Here is a 16,370-nt window from a genome sequence, read left to right on the forward strand (position 1 = left end):
CTCACACCCCTGCTACACCTCATACACACCCACTACACCTCACACACACCTGCTACACCTCACACCCCTGCTACACCTCACACACACCTGCTACACCTCACACACCCACTGCACCTCATACACACCTGCATGTCTTGTGGCTGTTGAACCAGTCTGTTGAGGGGTTCTAACAGTGTCCTCTCATTAGGGATCTGTAACAGAGTGATGAAGAAGTGGTTCAACATACACAGTGTGTTCTGATGACCAAGGCCCATACCCTCCTGGACGGTAAGCTGGGGGTTCCTCCTCCAGAGGTTGTTTGTACAAAGTGCTCTTGGCAGATCAACCTGAAAAAGATGACACAGAGTAAAAGTTTATAGTGGGAACAAGTGAATAAATTTCCCCTGCTTCATTTCATTTGTGTTTTTTAAATGGGGAAAACATTCTACAAAAAGACTTTTCATGCAAACTTTCATTTAGTGCTATAAATCACGATATTGAAAATGCCATCCAGAGACAATATGTTATCTTTTATGAGCTGGTGACCTTGATCATTGGATCATAAAAGTGATGGAGGTTATCCTTTTGTGATTAAGACCATTAATGTGAAATCTAATCAATGATTTTTGAGAGTTCATCTGCAAATCATCTCTTATTGTAATAAACAGTGACCTTAATGGTTTCTACCTAAAAACAACCGAGGTGATCCTGAAGTCATGGTTACCCTACATATAAAGTTCCATTGTTAAATCTCAAACAAGATATCATCTGGAAACCATTTCTCACATTGTGACCTTGACCTTCTGAACTAAAGCTTACACAGTATTTGATATACTATCCAGAAACCAAATCAGACCCAAATCAATTTTTCCCTCAGCCAGAGGGACAGCTCAATATATCCCCCAGCCAGAGATACAACTCAATATATCTCTCAGCCAGGGGGACAACTCAATATATCCCTCATCCAGAGGGACAACTCAATATATCCCTCAGCCAGAGATACAACTCAATATATCCCTCAGCCAGAGGGACAACTCAATATATCCCTCAGCCAGAGATACAACTCAATATATCCCTCAGCCAGAGATACAACTCAATATATCCCTCAGCCAGAGGGACAACTCAATATATCCCTCAGCCAGGGGGACAACTCAATATATCCCTCAGCCAGAGGGACAACTCAATATATCCCTCAGCCAGGAGGACACCTCAATATATCCCTCAGCCAGAGGGAAAACTCAATATATCCCTCAGCCAGAGATACAACTCAATATATCCCTCAGCCAGGGGGACAACTCAATATATCCCTCAGCAAGAGATACAACTAGTAGGGTTTTCCTAGGAACATGCATCTCCTGCAGGTGGACGAATAGAACTAAGGTGTAAACGAAATGTTACTCACAAACAGAACACGCATACTTAATATCATATCCTATCTCCTACAGTTCCAATTACTCACAAACAGAATACACATACTTAATATCATATCCTATCTCTTACAGTTTCAATTACTCACAAACGGAATACACAGTCCCAAGTGTGACAAACAGATAGATGACAAAGTGATTTCTAAGCGTAAACATGCTCTGCAAGTGCAAATCTAGTAATCTGTATAAATAAACATCTTAGTAATGTTAACCTGCATCCATGTGTATGCAAGCTGTTTTATGTGAAAAGCTATTTTTTCATGTTCACATATAAGATGCCATAAAAAGAATAAAGATTACAAGTGCATGAAATCTTAATTAATCTATGCAAAGTCTTTGCTATCATTTTTCTTTGATATTTAATATTTTGTTATATTTCATACCTGATTTGCAAACATGGGATGTTGTGCCAAAAACTGATGAAGAAGTTCAACAGCCTGTAAAAAATTCAAAAGTTTACAAAAAATAATCTTTTGACCTAACTCATTATCCAAATAATGGCAACAGTTCCCCTCCTTACACATTCAATAACTTTCCAAGCACGAAAACATTTCATTATAATTTGATTTATTTCATGCGTAACATGCAATTTGATTGCCTATAAGCAACATACTTTATTTCTAAATAACATAACTTGCTAAATAAAGCACTGAAATCACTTGTTAAAATTCATGTTGAAAACACAATAAAAAGCATGTTCATCAACTAAGAATTTAAATCTCTAGGAATAGCAAACTCTGTTATGGGATTATAACACTGTTTATAAACTATTCGCAGTTTATAAACCTAATGATCTGCACCAAGTCATGATAAAACACAGTAACATACTCTGCAATCAGACTCATATTTTAATTAACGCATCATCACGACAGTTTAATAGAGCATGACTATCTACTGCACCATTATCATACAAATTACAAATCTTAACTTACCGCTGGAGTAACTCTTCTCCTACTTTCTGGGTACAGACAGGACAAAGTTATCTCCCTTAACACAGCCAGGAGGACCAGCATTCTCTTCTGGTAATCTGGTACCTTGACAGCCTGTATATTAAACCATGTCAACACAATGTAAAAAATGTTCATAATAAAACCAATCAAGTATCATATCATAAAATAACTAACAATTAAACATCGATAGAATGAAAACCAAGACACTCGGTAAATCTAACCCATCTTAAGTTAAAGACACATTTTCCACAACTTCATTGTATGTTTTTTAACACTTAGTGAATAAATGTTAGAAATCATATCAATACTGAAATTTTGAACAGTTTGAAAGCATTATAATTATGCTCTCCACTGCACTTTGAAGACCATCCATAATTCAAGGTTTTTTCATGGTGACTTAGACTTTTAAATGTATATTTACATGATATATTTTTTTCTTCAAGGAAATTATTTTAATTCCTTTGGGTGTGCATGTGTTATATTTGAATACCCCCTTTTTCAATTATGGGATTATATTCCTTTTCTGATAATTAAGTAATCATGAGTCATTATTTTAGCAGTAACCCTTCCATGCAACTATTGACCACAATCAGGGTTTTGAAACTGTTCAAATTTAGCACTTACTTATCCAGCAGTATCTTCACATCTAGTCCTATGTTTGTTTCGCCTAGCTCTCATATAATTCAACTAAACAATAAAATTTGAGAGAGTTGTGGTAAAATTTCACTTCATGAATTTTGCACAAAATGAGCTATACAATGTCTCTTTAATTTTTATGTCCTCGTATATTTTAAGGCTTCTGATTTACAAAATTATACTCTAAATCATACACCACCAGTATTTTTATGTGTCTCTACATCAGTACTGTATGATATTGTTCTCCCTACATCAGTACTGTATGATATTGTTCTCTCTATATCAGTACTGTATGATATTGTTCTCTACATCAGTACTGTATGATATTGTTCTCTCTACATCAGTACTGTATGATATTGTACTCTACATCAGTACTGTATGATATTGTTCTCTCTACATCAGTACTGTATGATATTGTTCTCTACATCAGTACTGTATGATATTGTTCTCTACATCAGTACTGTATGATATTGTACTCTACATCAGTACTGTATGATATTGTTCTCTCTATATCAGTACTGTATGATATTGTTCTCTCTACATCAGTACTGTATGATATTGTTCTCTACATCAGTACTGTATGATATTGTTCTCTACATCAGTACTGTATGATATTGTACTCTACATCAGTACTGTATGATATTGTACTCTCTACATCAGTACTGTATGATATTGTTCTCTACATCAGTACTGTATGATATTGTTCTCTACATCAGTACTGTATGATATTGTACTCTCTACATCAGTACTGTATGATATTGTTCTCTCTACATCAGCACTGTATGATATTGTTCTCTCTACATCAGTACTGTATGATATTGTTCTCTATATCAGTACTGTATGATATTGTTCTCTACATCAGTACTGTATGATATTGTTCTCTCTACATCAGCACTGTATGATATTGTTCTCTCTACATCAGTACTGTATGATATTGTTCTCTCTACATCAGTACTGTATGATATTGTTCTCTACATCAGTACTGTATGATATTGTTCTCTCTACATCAGTACTGTATGATATTGTTCTCTACATCAGTACTGTATGATATTGTACTCTACATCAGTACTGTATGATATTGTTCTCTACATCAGTACTGTATGATATTGTTCTCTACATCAGTACTGTATGATATTGTTCTCTACATCAGTACTGTATGATATTGTACTCTACATCAGTACTGTATGATATTGTTCTCCCTACATCAGTACTGTATGATATTGTTCTCTATGTCTACTGATGCCTACCTCTATAGCAGTATTGAAAGTGTCCATGTTCTGTGCCAGTACTGCCTGGGTCAGCTTCTCCCTCACTGCCTTGTAGTGGTCCCCACATACAATAAACCGGTCACTGCACTCAACAATCTGTACAAAGTATTCAACCCACATACAATAAACTGGTCACTGCACTCAACAATCTGTACAAAGTATTCAACCACACACAATAAACCGGTCACTGCACTCAACGATCTGTACAAAGTATTCAACCCACACACAATAAACCGGTCACTGCACTCAACGATCTGTACAAAGTATTCAACCCACACACAATAAACCGGTCACTGCACTCAACGATCTGTACAAAGTATTCAACCCACACACAATAAACCGGTCACTGCACTCAACGATCTGTACAAAGAATTCAAACTCATTTCATGTCGTTATACAGAAAGAATGCACCAACAGTATTCTGGTCATTATCAAACTCATTATAAGAGACCTTGATTATATTTTTTATTTGAGAATCGCTGACAGGAAATGCATTTGCGACAGGTGATATTTACAAGTGAACAAATAACCACACATTATAATACAAATAGCTGGTTCATAGAGGACAGATATTTACAAGAAAGTGAACCAAGTGGTAAACAAGAGCAACGCCAACGTGGCATAATACGCCCATAGATTTTGCTCAAGGAAAACATATTTTAGTGAGATTCATATTTTATTGAAGTTAGCACTGTCCTCTGTGAGCTAATTCATTATCATGGTGATCAAATATACCAAGTTATAATATCCAGGAGCTTACGGTTCGGTTTGTATCCTACCCAAAATGTTTTCCTAAAAAGTGATACTACGACCTTGACCTTTGACCTTGAAAAACAATAGGCATCTTCCTTTCATCATGGTGATCAAATATACCAAGTTATAATATCCTGGAGCTTATGGTTCGGTTTGTATCCTGCCCACAAGGTTTTCCTAGTAAGTGATACTACGACCTTGACGTTTGACCTTGAAAAACAATAGGCATCTTCCTCTCATCATGGTGATCAAATGTACTAAGTTGTAAAGCCCTAGGGCTTATGGTTCAGTCTGTATCCTGCCCAGAAGGTCCGGACAGACAGACGAACAGAGCCATACCATAATACGTCCCGTCTTCGACGGGCATATAAAAATGACTGCATGGTTAGGCATGAACAGTTATTTTAAGCCAGTGGATGAATTATATTGACAGTTCTCAATGCAAAGTAATACCTCATTTTTCTGTAGATCTGGTACACTTAGCCAGCGAACCATGGAAGCGTCACCAGTCTTACAAATCTTCTGATAGGTCTCCAACCCAAAACATCGACAAAGGTGTTTTATGAGGAACAATCTGTCAGAAAATTCAAACATCCACCATAAAATGAACATCAGAAGAGACAACAGATGCAATAATAATTTCTTGGGAATGGACAATTTTAAAACCTTTAACATGCTGTCAATGGACAATGCCAACTAGAACCAGGGGTATCACATTAGATCTCTAACGATGTTCAACCCAGCAAACTAACGATTAATTTAATATCTTACTTTGGCTGCTTTGACCCACATTCGTCACACAACTTTCCAGCAACCTCCAAAAGTCTTCTAATATTCTGGGTCGCCTTTATTGACTTTTCCACCAATAACTTGTGGAGTACCTCTGCTACAACAATCAGCCCAAACCTGGTCTCAGCCATACAGTGCAACTTCTCCACATCCAAACCCTCTCTCATCACCAGCATGACATTCTGCTGAAGCATCTGGGTAGCCATCTTGATTTTATATTTCCCCGAGTCTGCATTCTTTGTTACTTCTTGATGAAATGAGTCCTTTCATTGAAAGACAGAAAAAATGTTAATCTCTAGAGTAACTCTAAACTGAAAAGTTGAAAAATAAATTCAAACTGACAGATGAGACTCGTCTGTGAAATGATGTGTACTTGGTGGAAGCAAGCCCAAAACTTCATTAAATAAGATACTGAATCAAATTCTTCATTATTACTGAATTTAAAACTTAATGTTCAAATATATGTAACAGTTGTTTGTTTGTGTTATATCCCTATGTTGTTGAAGTACCACAAAGCAGTGAGGTTTTTTTTTATTGTGCCAATGTCTGTCGTGACGGGGGACCACAATTTTTCTACAGGTCTTATCTAAAAGACCTGCAACTCTCACTTCTAATTGTGAAGGAGCAGTCAATACTCATTCTTATGCCTTAGGTTTGACAATGGTACGAGTGGGGCTCAAACACACAACCTCCTGGTTATGAAGCAAATGTTCTAACCACTGAGCTACTACTTAGGAATCCAGGCCTGCAGGTTATCAAACTTTTTGAGCATGTTTTCATACTAAAACTCTATGCTCTAAATCATACTCATACTCAAAAGTAAAGGTTATAAAACTTTCATAAAATCATTCTCACACTCAAATGGAGTATATATGCTCAAGATTTTTCGAGTACGTTCAGAAGCTTGCTCAAAGTTGTCTTAAAACAAACATGGCTGAGTTTGAGTAAGGTAAAAGTTTTATAACCTCCTGCCTGAGGTCACCCAATTCATATTACATGTACCTAACTACTGACCTACGACTTGGGAAGGTCACCCGAGCCTCATTACATGTACCTAACCTTAACACTGCATCCTATACTGTGCCTTCAGATTATGATGTCTGATTAGTAATTTAACTGTACATCAGATTTTCTTCTCAATTTTACACACTAAATTTTTTCTAGCTTTACTTTGGTGACGATCTTTAACAATTTTCCCTGTATATTTCTGTACATAAATTCAGACCAGGATCTATATTGTATTCTCGTATAGACCTGGATCTATATTGTTCTCGTACAGACCTGGATCTATATTGTATTCTCGTATAGACCTGGATCTATATAATGTGTTCTCGTATAGACCTGGATCTATATTGTGTTCTCGCACAGACCTGGATCTATATTGTGTTCTCGTAAAGACCTGGATCTATATTGTGTTCTCGTAAAGACCTGGACCTATATTGTATTCTCGTATAGACCTGGATCTATATTGAATTCTCGTATAGACCTGGATCTATATTGTGTTCTCGTAAAGACCTGGACCTATATTGTGTTCTTGTATAGACATGAATCTATATTGTGTTCTTGTATAGACCTGGATCTATATTGTGTTCTCGTACAGACCTGGATCTATATTGTATTCTCATACAGACCTGGATCTATATTGTATTCTCGTAGAGACCTGGATCTATATTGTATTCTCGTGTAGACCTGGATCTATATTGTATTCTTGTATAGACCTGGATCTATATTGTTCTTGTATAGACCTGGATCTATATTGTGTTATCATATAGACCTGAATCTATATTGTGTTCTCGTACAGACCTGGATCTATTTTGTAGTCTCATACAGACCTGGATCTATATTGTTCTCGTATAGACCTGGATCTATATTGTGTTATCATATAGACCTGGATCTATATTGTATTGTTGTACAGACCTGGATCTATATTGTTTTCGTATAGACCTGGATCTATATACAAACATTTTTTGATCAGAAAAAATAACTTACACTGTGTAACTAATGCACAATAATGAAACATTGGTTAACAAGTAACAAAATATCATGAGTCTACAGAGAGAGAGAGAGGGGGGGAGAGAGAGAGGTAGAGGTAGAGAGAGAGAGAGAGAGAGAGAGAGAGGTCCATATTTAGTTCTAGTGTTTTGTTGTGAGAGATATTTTAACATAACAAAGCTATGTTTCAATAATTCTGATCTAAGCGTTGCTCATCACACATTACACGTACCTCCAGACACTGAATGACCAGAAGACAAAGTTCTACCATCTTCTCCTCATTTTCATTAAGGGACATTAATTCCTCTACTTTCTTCAAATACATTTCCAGACAGTGTCGTACTTCTTCAGAGCTTGAAATCAATAAGTCATGTGATTAACATTACAGTGTCGTACTTCCTCAGAGCTTGAAATCAATAAGTCATGTGATTAACATTACACTGTGTGGTACTTCTTCAGAGCTTGAAATCAATAAGTCATGTGATTAACATTACACTGTGTCGTACTTCTTCAGAGCTTGAAATCAATAAGTCATTGCAACTAGGTTAAGGGCTTCCATAGTCAAATGCACAATAATGATGGGGTGAAATTGCACCTCAAATTCACAGGGTATCATTACACTTGTTACGGTTAAACACTGAAACGATACTACCCATATGTTGACTGTGACTGAGCTACCGTAAATTCCCCTCATGGTAATTTCCCGTGACGTCAGTTAGATATCACGTAAGTAAACATTTTATTTTTGGAAAATAGCAAGAGGCCCTACTTGTGAACAAAAGTTCAGGTTCATGCGGGTAACCAGCTGAATTTTTATTGATATACTCAGAAAAAAATAAAAATCCTTAACATGAAAAGTGTTGGGAGCAAATGCATACTCAAACTAACCATGCTGTAATTTAACAACATATCAACAGTCATCAGATAATTACCGGGGTTGTCCACATTCTTATATATATCATACCGTTAATATACAAGACAGAAATTGCTCCCTGCACTTTTCAAACGCATAAATATATCTAGATTATATAGCAGAAAAATTCATATTGTTTTTTATAGCAGATGAACCTGAACTTTGCCGCTGTTTCTGTAGTATGAGATTATTTATGTTCATGAGGGAATTTTTAAACGCATCAGTCATTCAGATTAGGGGCGATTTCAAAGTAACAATATAATATGAATATCACCTTCGTGCATACTATATATTAAAAATGGAGAATGATTTGATATCATAAAGGAATAATATATATATTATATATGTAGTCATTTGACAAGATATATTTTCACGTATACAACTTATAACAGTAGTAAATAACGACAAAATATTGTGACACTTTCCCCACGATACAACTATCAGAACATGTACGCTGTGACGTACTTTTTCATTGTGACGTCATATGGTGCGAAGTGCACAGAGGTACATTTATAACAGCACTGTGATTTTTCTCGGATAGCCTTAACTGAGCTGCGATGTGATTAACATTACACAGTGTCGTACTTCTTCAGAGCTTGAAATCAATAAGTCATGTGATTAACATCACACTGTATCCCTTATAATGATGTCAACAAACCTTTTAATATTCTGATGAAATTATAATAGTTATGCATCACTGACCACCAAAGGCATGCATTTGAACCTCCAATCGACTATAAGCTAACATTATCTAGCATATATGTTAGATTTGTATTGTTCATTCATTTATTTCATTCATGGTGCATTAATCTCTGAGCAAGAGAAAACTTACCTAGTCCTCAGAAGGTGCTGAAGCAGGAAGGATCGTAGGACTGGTGTAGGATCAATGCCTTCCTCAAACACCGACATCTCCTTACTGGCCATTCTGCCCCCGTGTCCTCGCCGGGCAGTGGCGGTGATGTACGACATAAGCTTCTCTACCACTTGTCTAGACGGTGGCACATCGTCCGAGAAGCACAGCTGAGACACTAGGTCCATGAAGAAGCTGTTACAATGTCTTTTGAACATTGCCAGCTTTTGGATTTTAATGCTGTAAAAATATTTCCCATACAGTTTTGCAGCTGCTTGCAGAGACTGAGTCAGACCATTTTATAAAATAAGGCTTTGTCTCAATATGGATCTGTTTGTCTTTTTTTTTAAAGAAAATTTGAACATAACATTTTTTAAAAATATTCGTACACAAAGAATTAATTCAAAATCCATATTTACTAAGATAATTGTATATCAAAGTGTTAAACAATCAATGCATGCATACATACATGCTTCCTTTTGATTTGAAATACCATAATGTCTATAACTCTCTCATTAATAAAAAAAATATTGAATGATACTCAGAACATAATGTAAGTATCTAAAGATTAGTGTTGTAACAAGAATATCAGTAAAACTGATGGATGCTCCCTGAACTGCATCTAACCAATGAAGTGCTTTGTATGATGAATGTGACTCACACAATGATTATTAACATTTACTTTTAAAATATTGTTGAAATGAAGATTTTTTTTTTCATATGTAAGGCAAATGTTGAGTGACCTGACCTTTACAAAATGACCTTGAATGACCTTTGTCTGAAAGCCATTTGCCTATCATTTATTTGTGTGATATATGATCAACTATCAAAATATGGAACTTTTTCCTCATATAAAGTAAATATATTCTGAGTGACCTTTCCCTTTCCAAAATGACCTTAAAAGACCTTGGTCCAAAAGATCAATGACTGTTGAAATATTGTTGAAATGAAAGGGGTTTCTTTTATATAAAAGGGATATGTTTTGCATGACCTTGACAAAATGATCTTGAATGACCTTGTCTGAAAGCCGTTACTTATTTTTGTAATATATGAACAATATAACCTGTTCAAAAACTGTTTTCTTATATAAGATAAATGTTCTGAGTGACCTTGACCTTTCCAAAATGACCTTGGTCCAAAGTCCCTGTCCAAAGGAATATTTGTGATCAATATCTGATGAAAGGTTTAGAAGATGTGAGCTTGGACGGACAGACAGACACTTTCATTCAATGAATTAGTTTGTAAATTATACAGCAGATATCTATTGAGATTCTTAATAGATTTGACATGATCAATTGATTTTGATTGGATAATGCTTTAACTTACAAAGCTATATAAAGTGTAAATTATATTGTTGTTAAATCAAACAATATGGCACCGCTTTGTAAATGGGGGATGTTTTGGAAACAACTGTAGCAATTAGCACTAGTTTTTTTAAGGGTTTTTTTTTTTTTGGTAGATTTTGAAAAACTGAATGGATTTGTGTATTTGATAAAAAGAAATTTTGCTTTATCTACAAAAATTAAAAAGTGAACTAGTAGGTATTGTTTATTGTACACCAACTCAAATATTTCTCCTTCAAAGTTCGGTTTTCTTATAATTGGGCAACAATAACGAGTGCAAAAGTGTGATGTGGGCAATATCAAGGGTCGGTGTGAATGTCTCCTCAATGTCGTCCATCTGACATCAATATTGTACTATTAATTGTACTCCTAAGTATGAAGTTTTGATGTTTAAGGGTTAGCAAGTTATTTAATTGAGAAATGAACACATTTGTCTGCTGTTTTGGTATTTTGTTTCAATTTGACCATGAAGAAATGTCTCAATGTAAAAAATTGCAATGTAGTGCATCTCAGCTTAATCTCATTGATGGGTGTTCCAACTTTCAAGTCTTCATGCGAAAAGGTTCTACGGTTACAGCTTGGTCATAATTTTCTCAACTTAACCTTGAACCGAGAAATAGGTCATGGTCAAAAACTTTGCAGTGCATCTTGTCTTAAAGCTCTCTTTCAATATTTCAAGGTAAAAATTTTTGGTGCCATGCATTCTCCTTTATACCACCTCTTCCACATTTGAAGTCCTAATGTCAAAGGGTTCTCAGGTTATGGCCTGGACATAATTTGGTTTACAGAAGAATAAGAAAGAACAAGAAAACTGAAAAAAATAATGTCTCCCCTTTGAAGAGGAGACATAATAAAATTACATTCATATGACACCCCCAGTAGTGATTGCCACTGTAACAGGAGTTGCTTCCCTTTTCAGCAGAACGTCATATTTATTCTATCATTATAAGTGATCAAGTTGAGTATCTAGAAATTTAGAAGAACTGCATTATGATACTCACTTTTGTGTGCTGTCTTGTTGGGGATCAAATTTGTCAGGAATGTTGTCATGGCAGACGGGGCACTCGCCTCCCTCCCCACCCCCCAGGATCTTCATGTCGTTGTAACATTTGATGCAGATGACATCTTTACACGGCAGCTGTATGGGTCTCTCTGTGATCTCACTTTCACAGGCTCTACACTTTTCCTGACGACTAAATACATAAAATTATTTACGTAAATTTGAATTTATTTTTGTTTTGTATTTCTAAGAACTTCATTAAAAACTTTAACATAACTTGCAACAGATAGGGGAAAATTTTCCAGCATGCAATATTCATCCATTCAAAATGCTAACATGTTATAGTCCATTTGAATATACATATATCTTAAAAACCAATTCTTTAAATCATGACTTTTGTTACCCAAATGCAGTAGTCACAGCTTTTTTCATGATGATTTTCAGGAATTGTTCCACTTTTTTCAAAGATTCTATGTCCTTGAAGTCATTATCTTTCAGCATCTGTGAGGTAGCATTACAAAATAAATGGCTTAGTAAAGTGAAAATCATTTCTTCTTGTTGTATGTAACATAAAGGTATTTCTTCTAAAGGTATTATTTGCACATTTGAATGAGCAAGATCTTTCTAGATTCTTCCTCAACATCAAAGTCCTTGCTCAATACTGAGGTGATTTTCCTCAATAGTGAGGTGATTTTCCTCAATACCAATGGGATTTTCCTCAATACTGAGTGATTTTCCTCAATACTGAGGTGATTTTCCTCAATGCTGAGGCAATTTTCCTCAATACTGATGTGATTTTCCTCAATGATGAGGTGATTTTCCTCAATACTGATGTGATTTTCCTCAATACTGAGTGATTTTCCTCAATACTGAGGTGATTTTCCTCAATGCTGAGGTGATTTTCCTCAATGCTGAGGTGATTTTCTTCAATGCTGAGGTGATTTTTCTCAATACTGAGGTGATTTTCCTCAATACTGAGGTGATTTTTCTCAATACTGAGGTGATCTTGCTTAATGTTGAGGTGATTCTCATTACTGAAGTGGTTTTGTTCAATTAACATTCCTCAATATGTGACGGTTCATTCTGGTTATCAACACTAAATCAATCTTACCACCCAGAGAGCCATGCATCGTTCCACTGGCTGTACATCATCAGCGCACACATGCTGAAGGAACAACTTCATCGCTATTACTCTGGTCCATTGACACCTAGAAACAGAGTCACGATTCACAGAATTAATCAAGAGCAAAGTAATTAACCTCATTACAACTTCAAGCCCTTGTACTAAGCATGTGCTTATGATGTCACTCCAAAATAAAGTTATGGTCACTACAAAAATTTCTCTTTTTACCAATGACCTTGACCTTAACCAAATGACCTTGATTTAGGTCATGACACATTCATCTGGCCATAGGCAACCTTGGTACCAAGTATACGCCTACAATGTGTTTCCATTCTAAAGTTATGACCCAGACAAATGGAGGATGACAGAGGGACATAGTAAATCCTATATACTTATACCTCAAAACAAAGTTTGCAGGGGGCTTAACTATAGTCAACTGATTGGAAATTTACTTCATTATATGAAAATGTACAGCAGCTTATTCTCTAAATTGCTCAGCATCTTGAATTCACTGTAGGTCAATAACTACGAATATTGCATAATCAAAATGACACAGAATTGTTGATAAAACAGTTAATAATACATTTTTGAAAATAATTATCATGAATGATTCGTTATCAATTATTTCCATAAATCTGATAGACTGAACTAACCTAGCCTCCTTAATTCCCTCCATACACCTTCTCCCAAACTCCTCCACCCCTGACGGATCCACCTCCTGAACAAACTGACCCAGAATCCTCTCCACCACAGGTCGGTACTTGTGTACCTGTCTCTGCCAGTGTTGTCTACCCCTCTGGTCATTAAGAGAATCCTTAGCAGGCTCCAAAGACTTCAGCAACAGATGAAGTCCCAGGATATCCAAAGTCTGCACAATTGTAAAGTTTCTTGATTTGAAAATACTAGCTATTGCAATTTATGAAGATATAATCATGTGGATGTAAAACAAAACTTCAACAATGATAATAATTAAACAAAACTTTACATATTATCAAACTAATATAATAATTATACAAAACTTTACTTATTATCAAAATAATATAAAAATTATAAATACATAACTTTAACAATGATAATAATTGTTCAAAACCTCACATACTATCAATACAGTGAAACTTCTCTAAACCGGCCGGCACTCAGATCGAAAAAAACCCGGCAGGTTTGGAGGGATGGCCGGTTAACCGAGAATTTAGCATTTAAAGACATTTTATCTCGATATTCATAAAGTAGGTACTGTTCCCTTTCTTCTGGTGATCTATGATCAATTATCGGCAGAGATCAACTTAGTCTGCTTGTACCTACAGGTAATTATACATGTGTAATTAACACAAAATATTCTCACTGAAATCATCTAATTTTAAACTGAAAATCTATAACAAGATTCCAATACATAAAGAAAACACAGAGGCATATTGGAATTCCTCTTACCTTATAAAAACTCTGTTTACATGCATCGCTTATATCATTAACAAATTTGTTTTGACGTTTTTAAAAGTACAGTAGTAAATATGAAATTTTGATTTGAATATTTCTTAGGAATTTTAAGTCTATGGAAACCAAGAAAATTAAGTTATCTTTTAATAATTATCTTTAACAGCCATGGGTTTGTTTTCTTTATTAACTACCGCTTATATCCATACAATACAATGATGCAACAATATTGCATTTGATACTGTATTCATTCCATATGTTCCTAAGGCCACAGTTTTTTAATTCATTGGTTTATGGATTTTAAAAATAAAATTTAGGGTCGGTCAGGAGAAAAAAAAATAAAAATAAAATAAACATTTTTAATATCTATCGTTTTATTTTCAATAAATCATTAACATTATTTCGTGAATACAAATAAACAAAACATGTATAATAAAAATATTAGATAAAAAAAATCTTTAGAGTGACTAGTATGTTATGAATTTTTAAAAAAAGAAATGCAATTTCAAATTCAGTGTATAACTACATACATGTATCTATGTTACACTTTGGTAAAACATAAGCTGAGAATGTATAAGGTCATATCTCTTTGATGTTGTAAAGTATCCAGTATTTATATAATGTTGTTCAGTAATTTTGCTGTATATGTTCAATAAAGATTTTACATTTACATTAACATAAAGAAAAAAAAAATAAAAGCACTATTACAATTGTACGTAGTAATTCCATTTTTAATTTCAGAATGTTTATACCCCTATGAAATAATTTTAACCCCATTTTCCCCACATAGACATGCCCATGGAATTATCTACCATCTTTTTGAAAGAAATGTTTCTTGTTTTTCATTTTTATTTGATACTCAAATTCTTTCCACTACACAAGGTATACTAATTTACGAGAAATATGCATACCTTTCTGAGTTTATCTGGTCATATTTTTTTTTTACAGGCATTCATTATAATATCAAAAGCATCTAACAATTTCTCACAGTTCTATTCCCCGTTAGGATTTTTGACGGCAGATATATTCAAATACATTTATTATGACATGTACTGCTGTAGTATAAAGTCACTAGTTAGAATAATCCAACTGTGTCTCGGTACAGGCCCTCACCACACTCAAACCGGGTCCGTAGGACATTATCACTTTAACGATAGAACATCCAGTCTAGTAAAGTCGCTAACAACTGTACCTTCCTCTCATCTTTAAACACCCAAATGGCACTGCATTTTGTGTTATGTTAGCACTAAGAATACCGCCAATTGTATGAGAAATATTTATTTCTATCAAATCCCTTTTTTTACTTTTTCGTGATGAAATGTCATCTGGCATCTGTTTCGTCGACAAGTAATATTTAGAGTATCCTTGAATGAGTGTATCTTCCGATACTAGTCGAGGGGGCGGAGCCCCCGAGACTGGTATCGGAAGATGCACGAGTTCAAGGTTACTCTAAATGTTTTGTATCACTGCACTCAGAAATTATTGCATCATCCTTAATTATATAACTGTACTCTAACAAGGAACTGCGTGACTAAAATTTAGACCAATCAAAACTCATTATTGAAATCGCATGTTTATCCGATACGGTCGAATAAAACGCTTGTCACTTTTTAAGCAATAACCACCATGGACGATGGCTGGGGATTTTTGCTCTCACAGTTTGCAGAATCCGTATATAGAAAATCAGATACATGTTGAAGATTCGTAGCAAAGTATGACGCTCGATCTACCGGGACTAAAAAATGAACCTCATGGATTTCGATATAGGAGATATTTTGGACATGATGGAGACTGATTTGAGTGCGCCAAATTTCTCCAGTCCTGAGGTCGAGATGAAAAATGAACGATTTGAACTGGTGTCCGATGATGAAATTCAGCATTTGATAGACTCACAAAAAATCTTAACACTCGTAAAA

At 35.1% G+C, this 16,370-nt stretch overlaps 1 protein-coding gene across 6 annotated transcripts in view; it reads right to left on the minus strand.

The window, feature by feature from the left end:
• Positions 1-16,370, minus strand: part of LOC125675154 (E3 ubiquitin-protein ligase rnf213-alpha-like) — a 140,527-nt gene that overhangs the window by 32,933 nt on the left and 91,224 nt on the right. For 5 of the 6 annotated variants that reach the window (XR_008800997.1, XM_056158179.1, XM_056158177.1 and 2 more), the window contains exons 57-68: positions 13,677-13,891; positions 13,012-13,108; positions 12,304-12,401; positions 11,902-12,093; positions 9,540-9,797; positions 8,027-8,147; positions 5,785-6,065; positions 5,467-5,587; positions 4,240-4,356; positions 2,339-2,449; positions 1,790-1,843; positions 126-326 (exon numbers count right to left, since the gene is read on the minus strand). Coding sequence is in view for 4 of the 6 variants with exons in the window: in XM_056158179.1 (XP_056014154.1) it covers positions 126-326; positions 1,790-1,843; positions 2,339-2,449; positions 4,240-4,356; positions 5,467-5,587; positions 5,785-6,065; positions 8,027-8,147; positions 9,540-9,797; positions 11,902-12,093; positions 12,304-12,401; positions 13,012-13,108; positions 13,677-13,891 (1,866 nt within the window). In the remaining 2 variants the exon portion in view is untranslated. Of the gene's footprint in view, positions 1-125; positions 327-1,789; positions 1,844-2,338; positions 2,450-2,980; positions 3,044-4,239; positions 4,357-5,466; positions 5,588-5,784; positions 6,066-8,026; positions 8,148-9,539; positions 9,798-11,901; positions 12,094-12,303; positions 12,402-13,011; positions 13,109-13,676; positions 13,892-16,370 lie in introns of those variants that run through there. The other variant, XR_008800998.1, reaches the window with a different exon arrangement.

The sequence above is a fragment of the Ostrea edulis genome, chromosome 3 (genome assembly GCF_947568905.1).
Source record: "Ostrea edulis chromosome 3, xbOstEdul1.1, whole genome shotgun sequence".
In the NCBI taxonomy this organism is placed as follows: domain Eukaryota; kingdom Metazoa; phylum Mollusca; class Bivalvia; order Ostreida; family Ostreidae; genus Ostrea; species Ostrea edulis.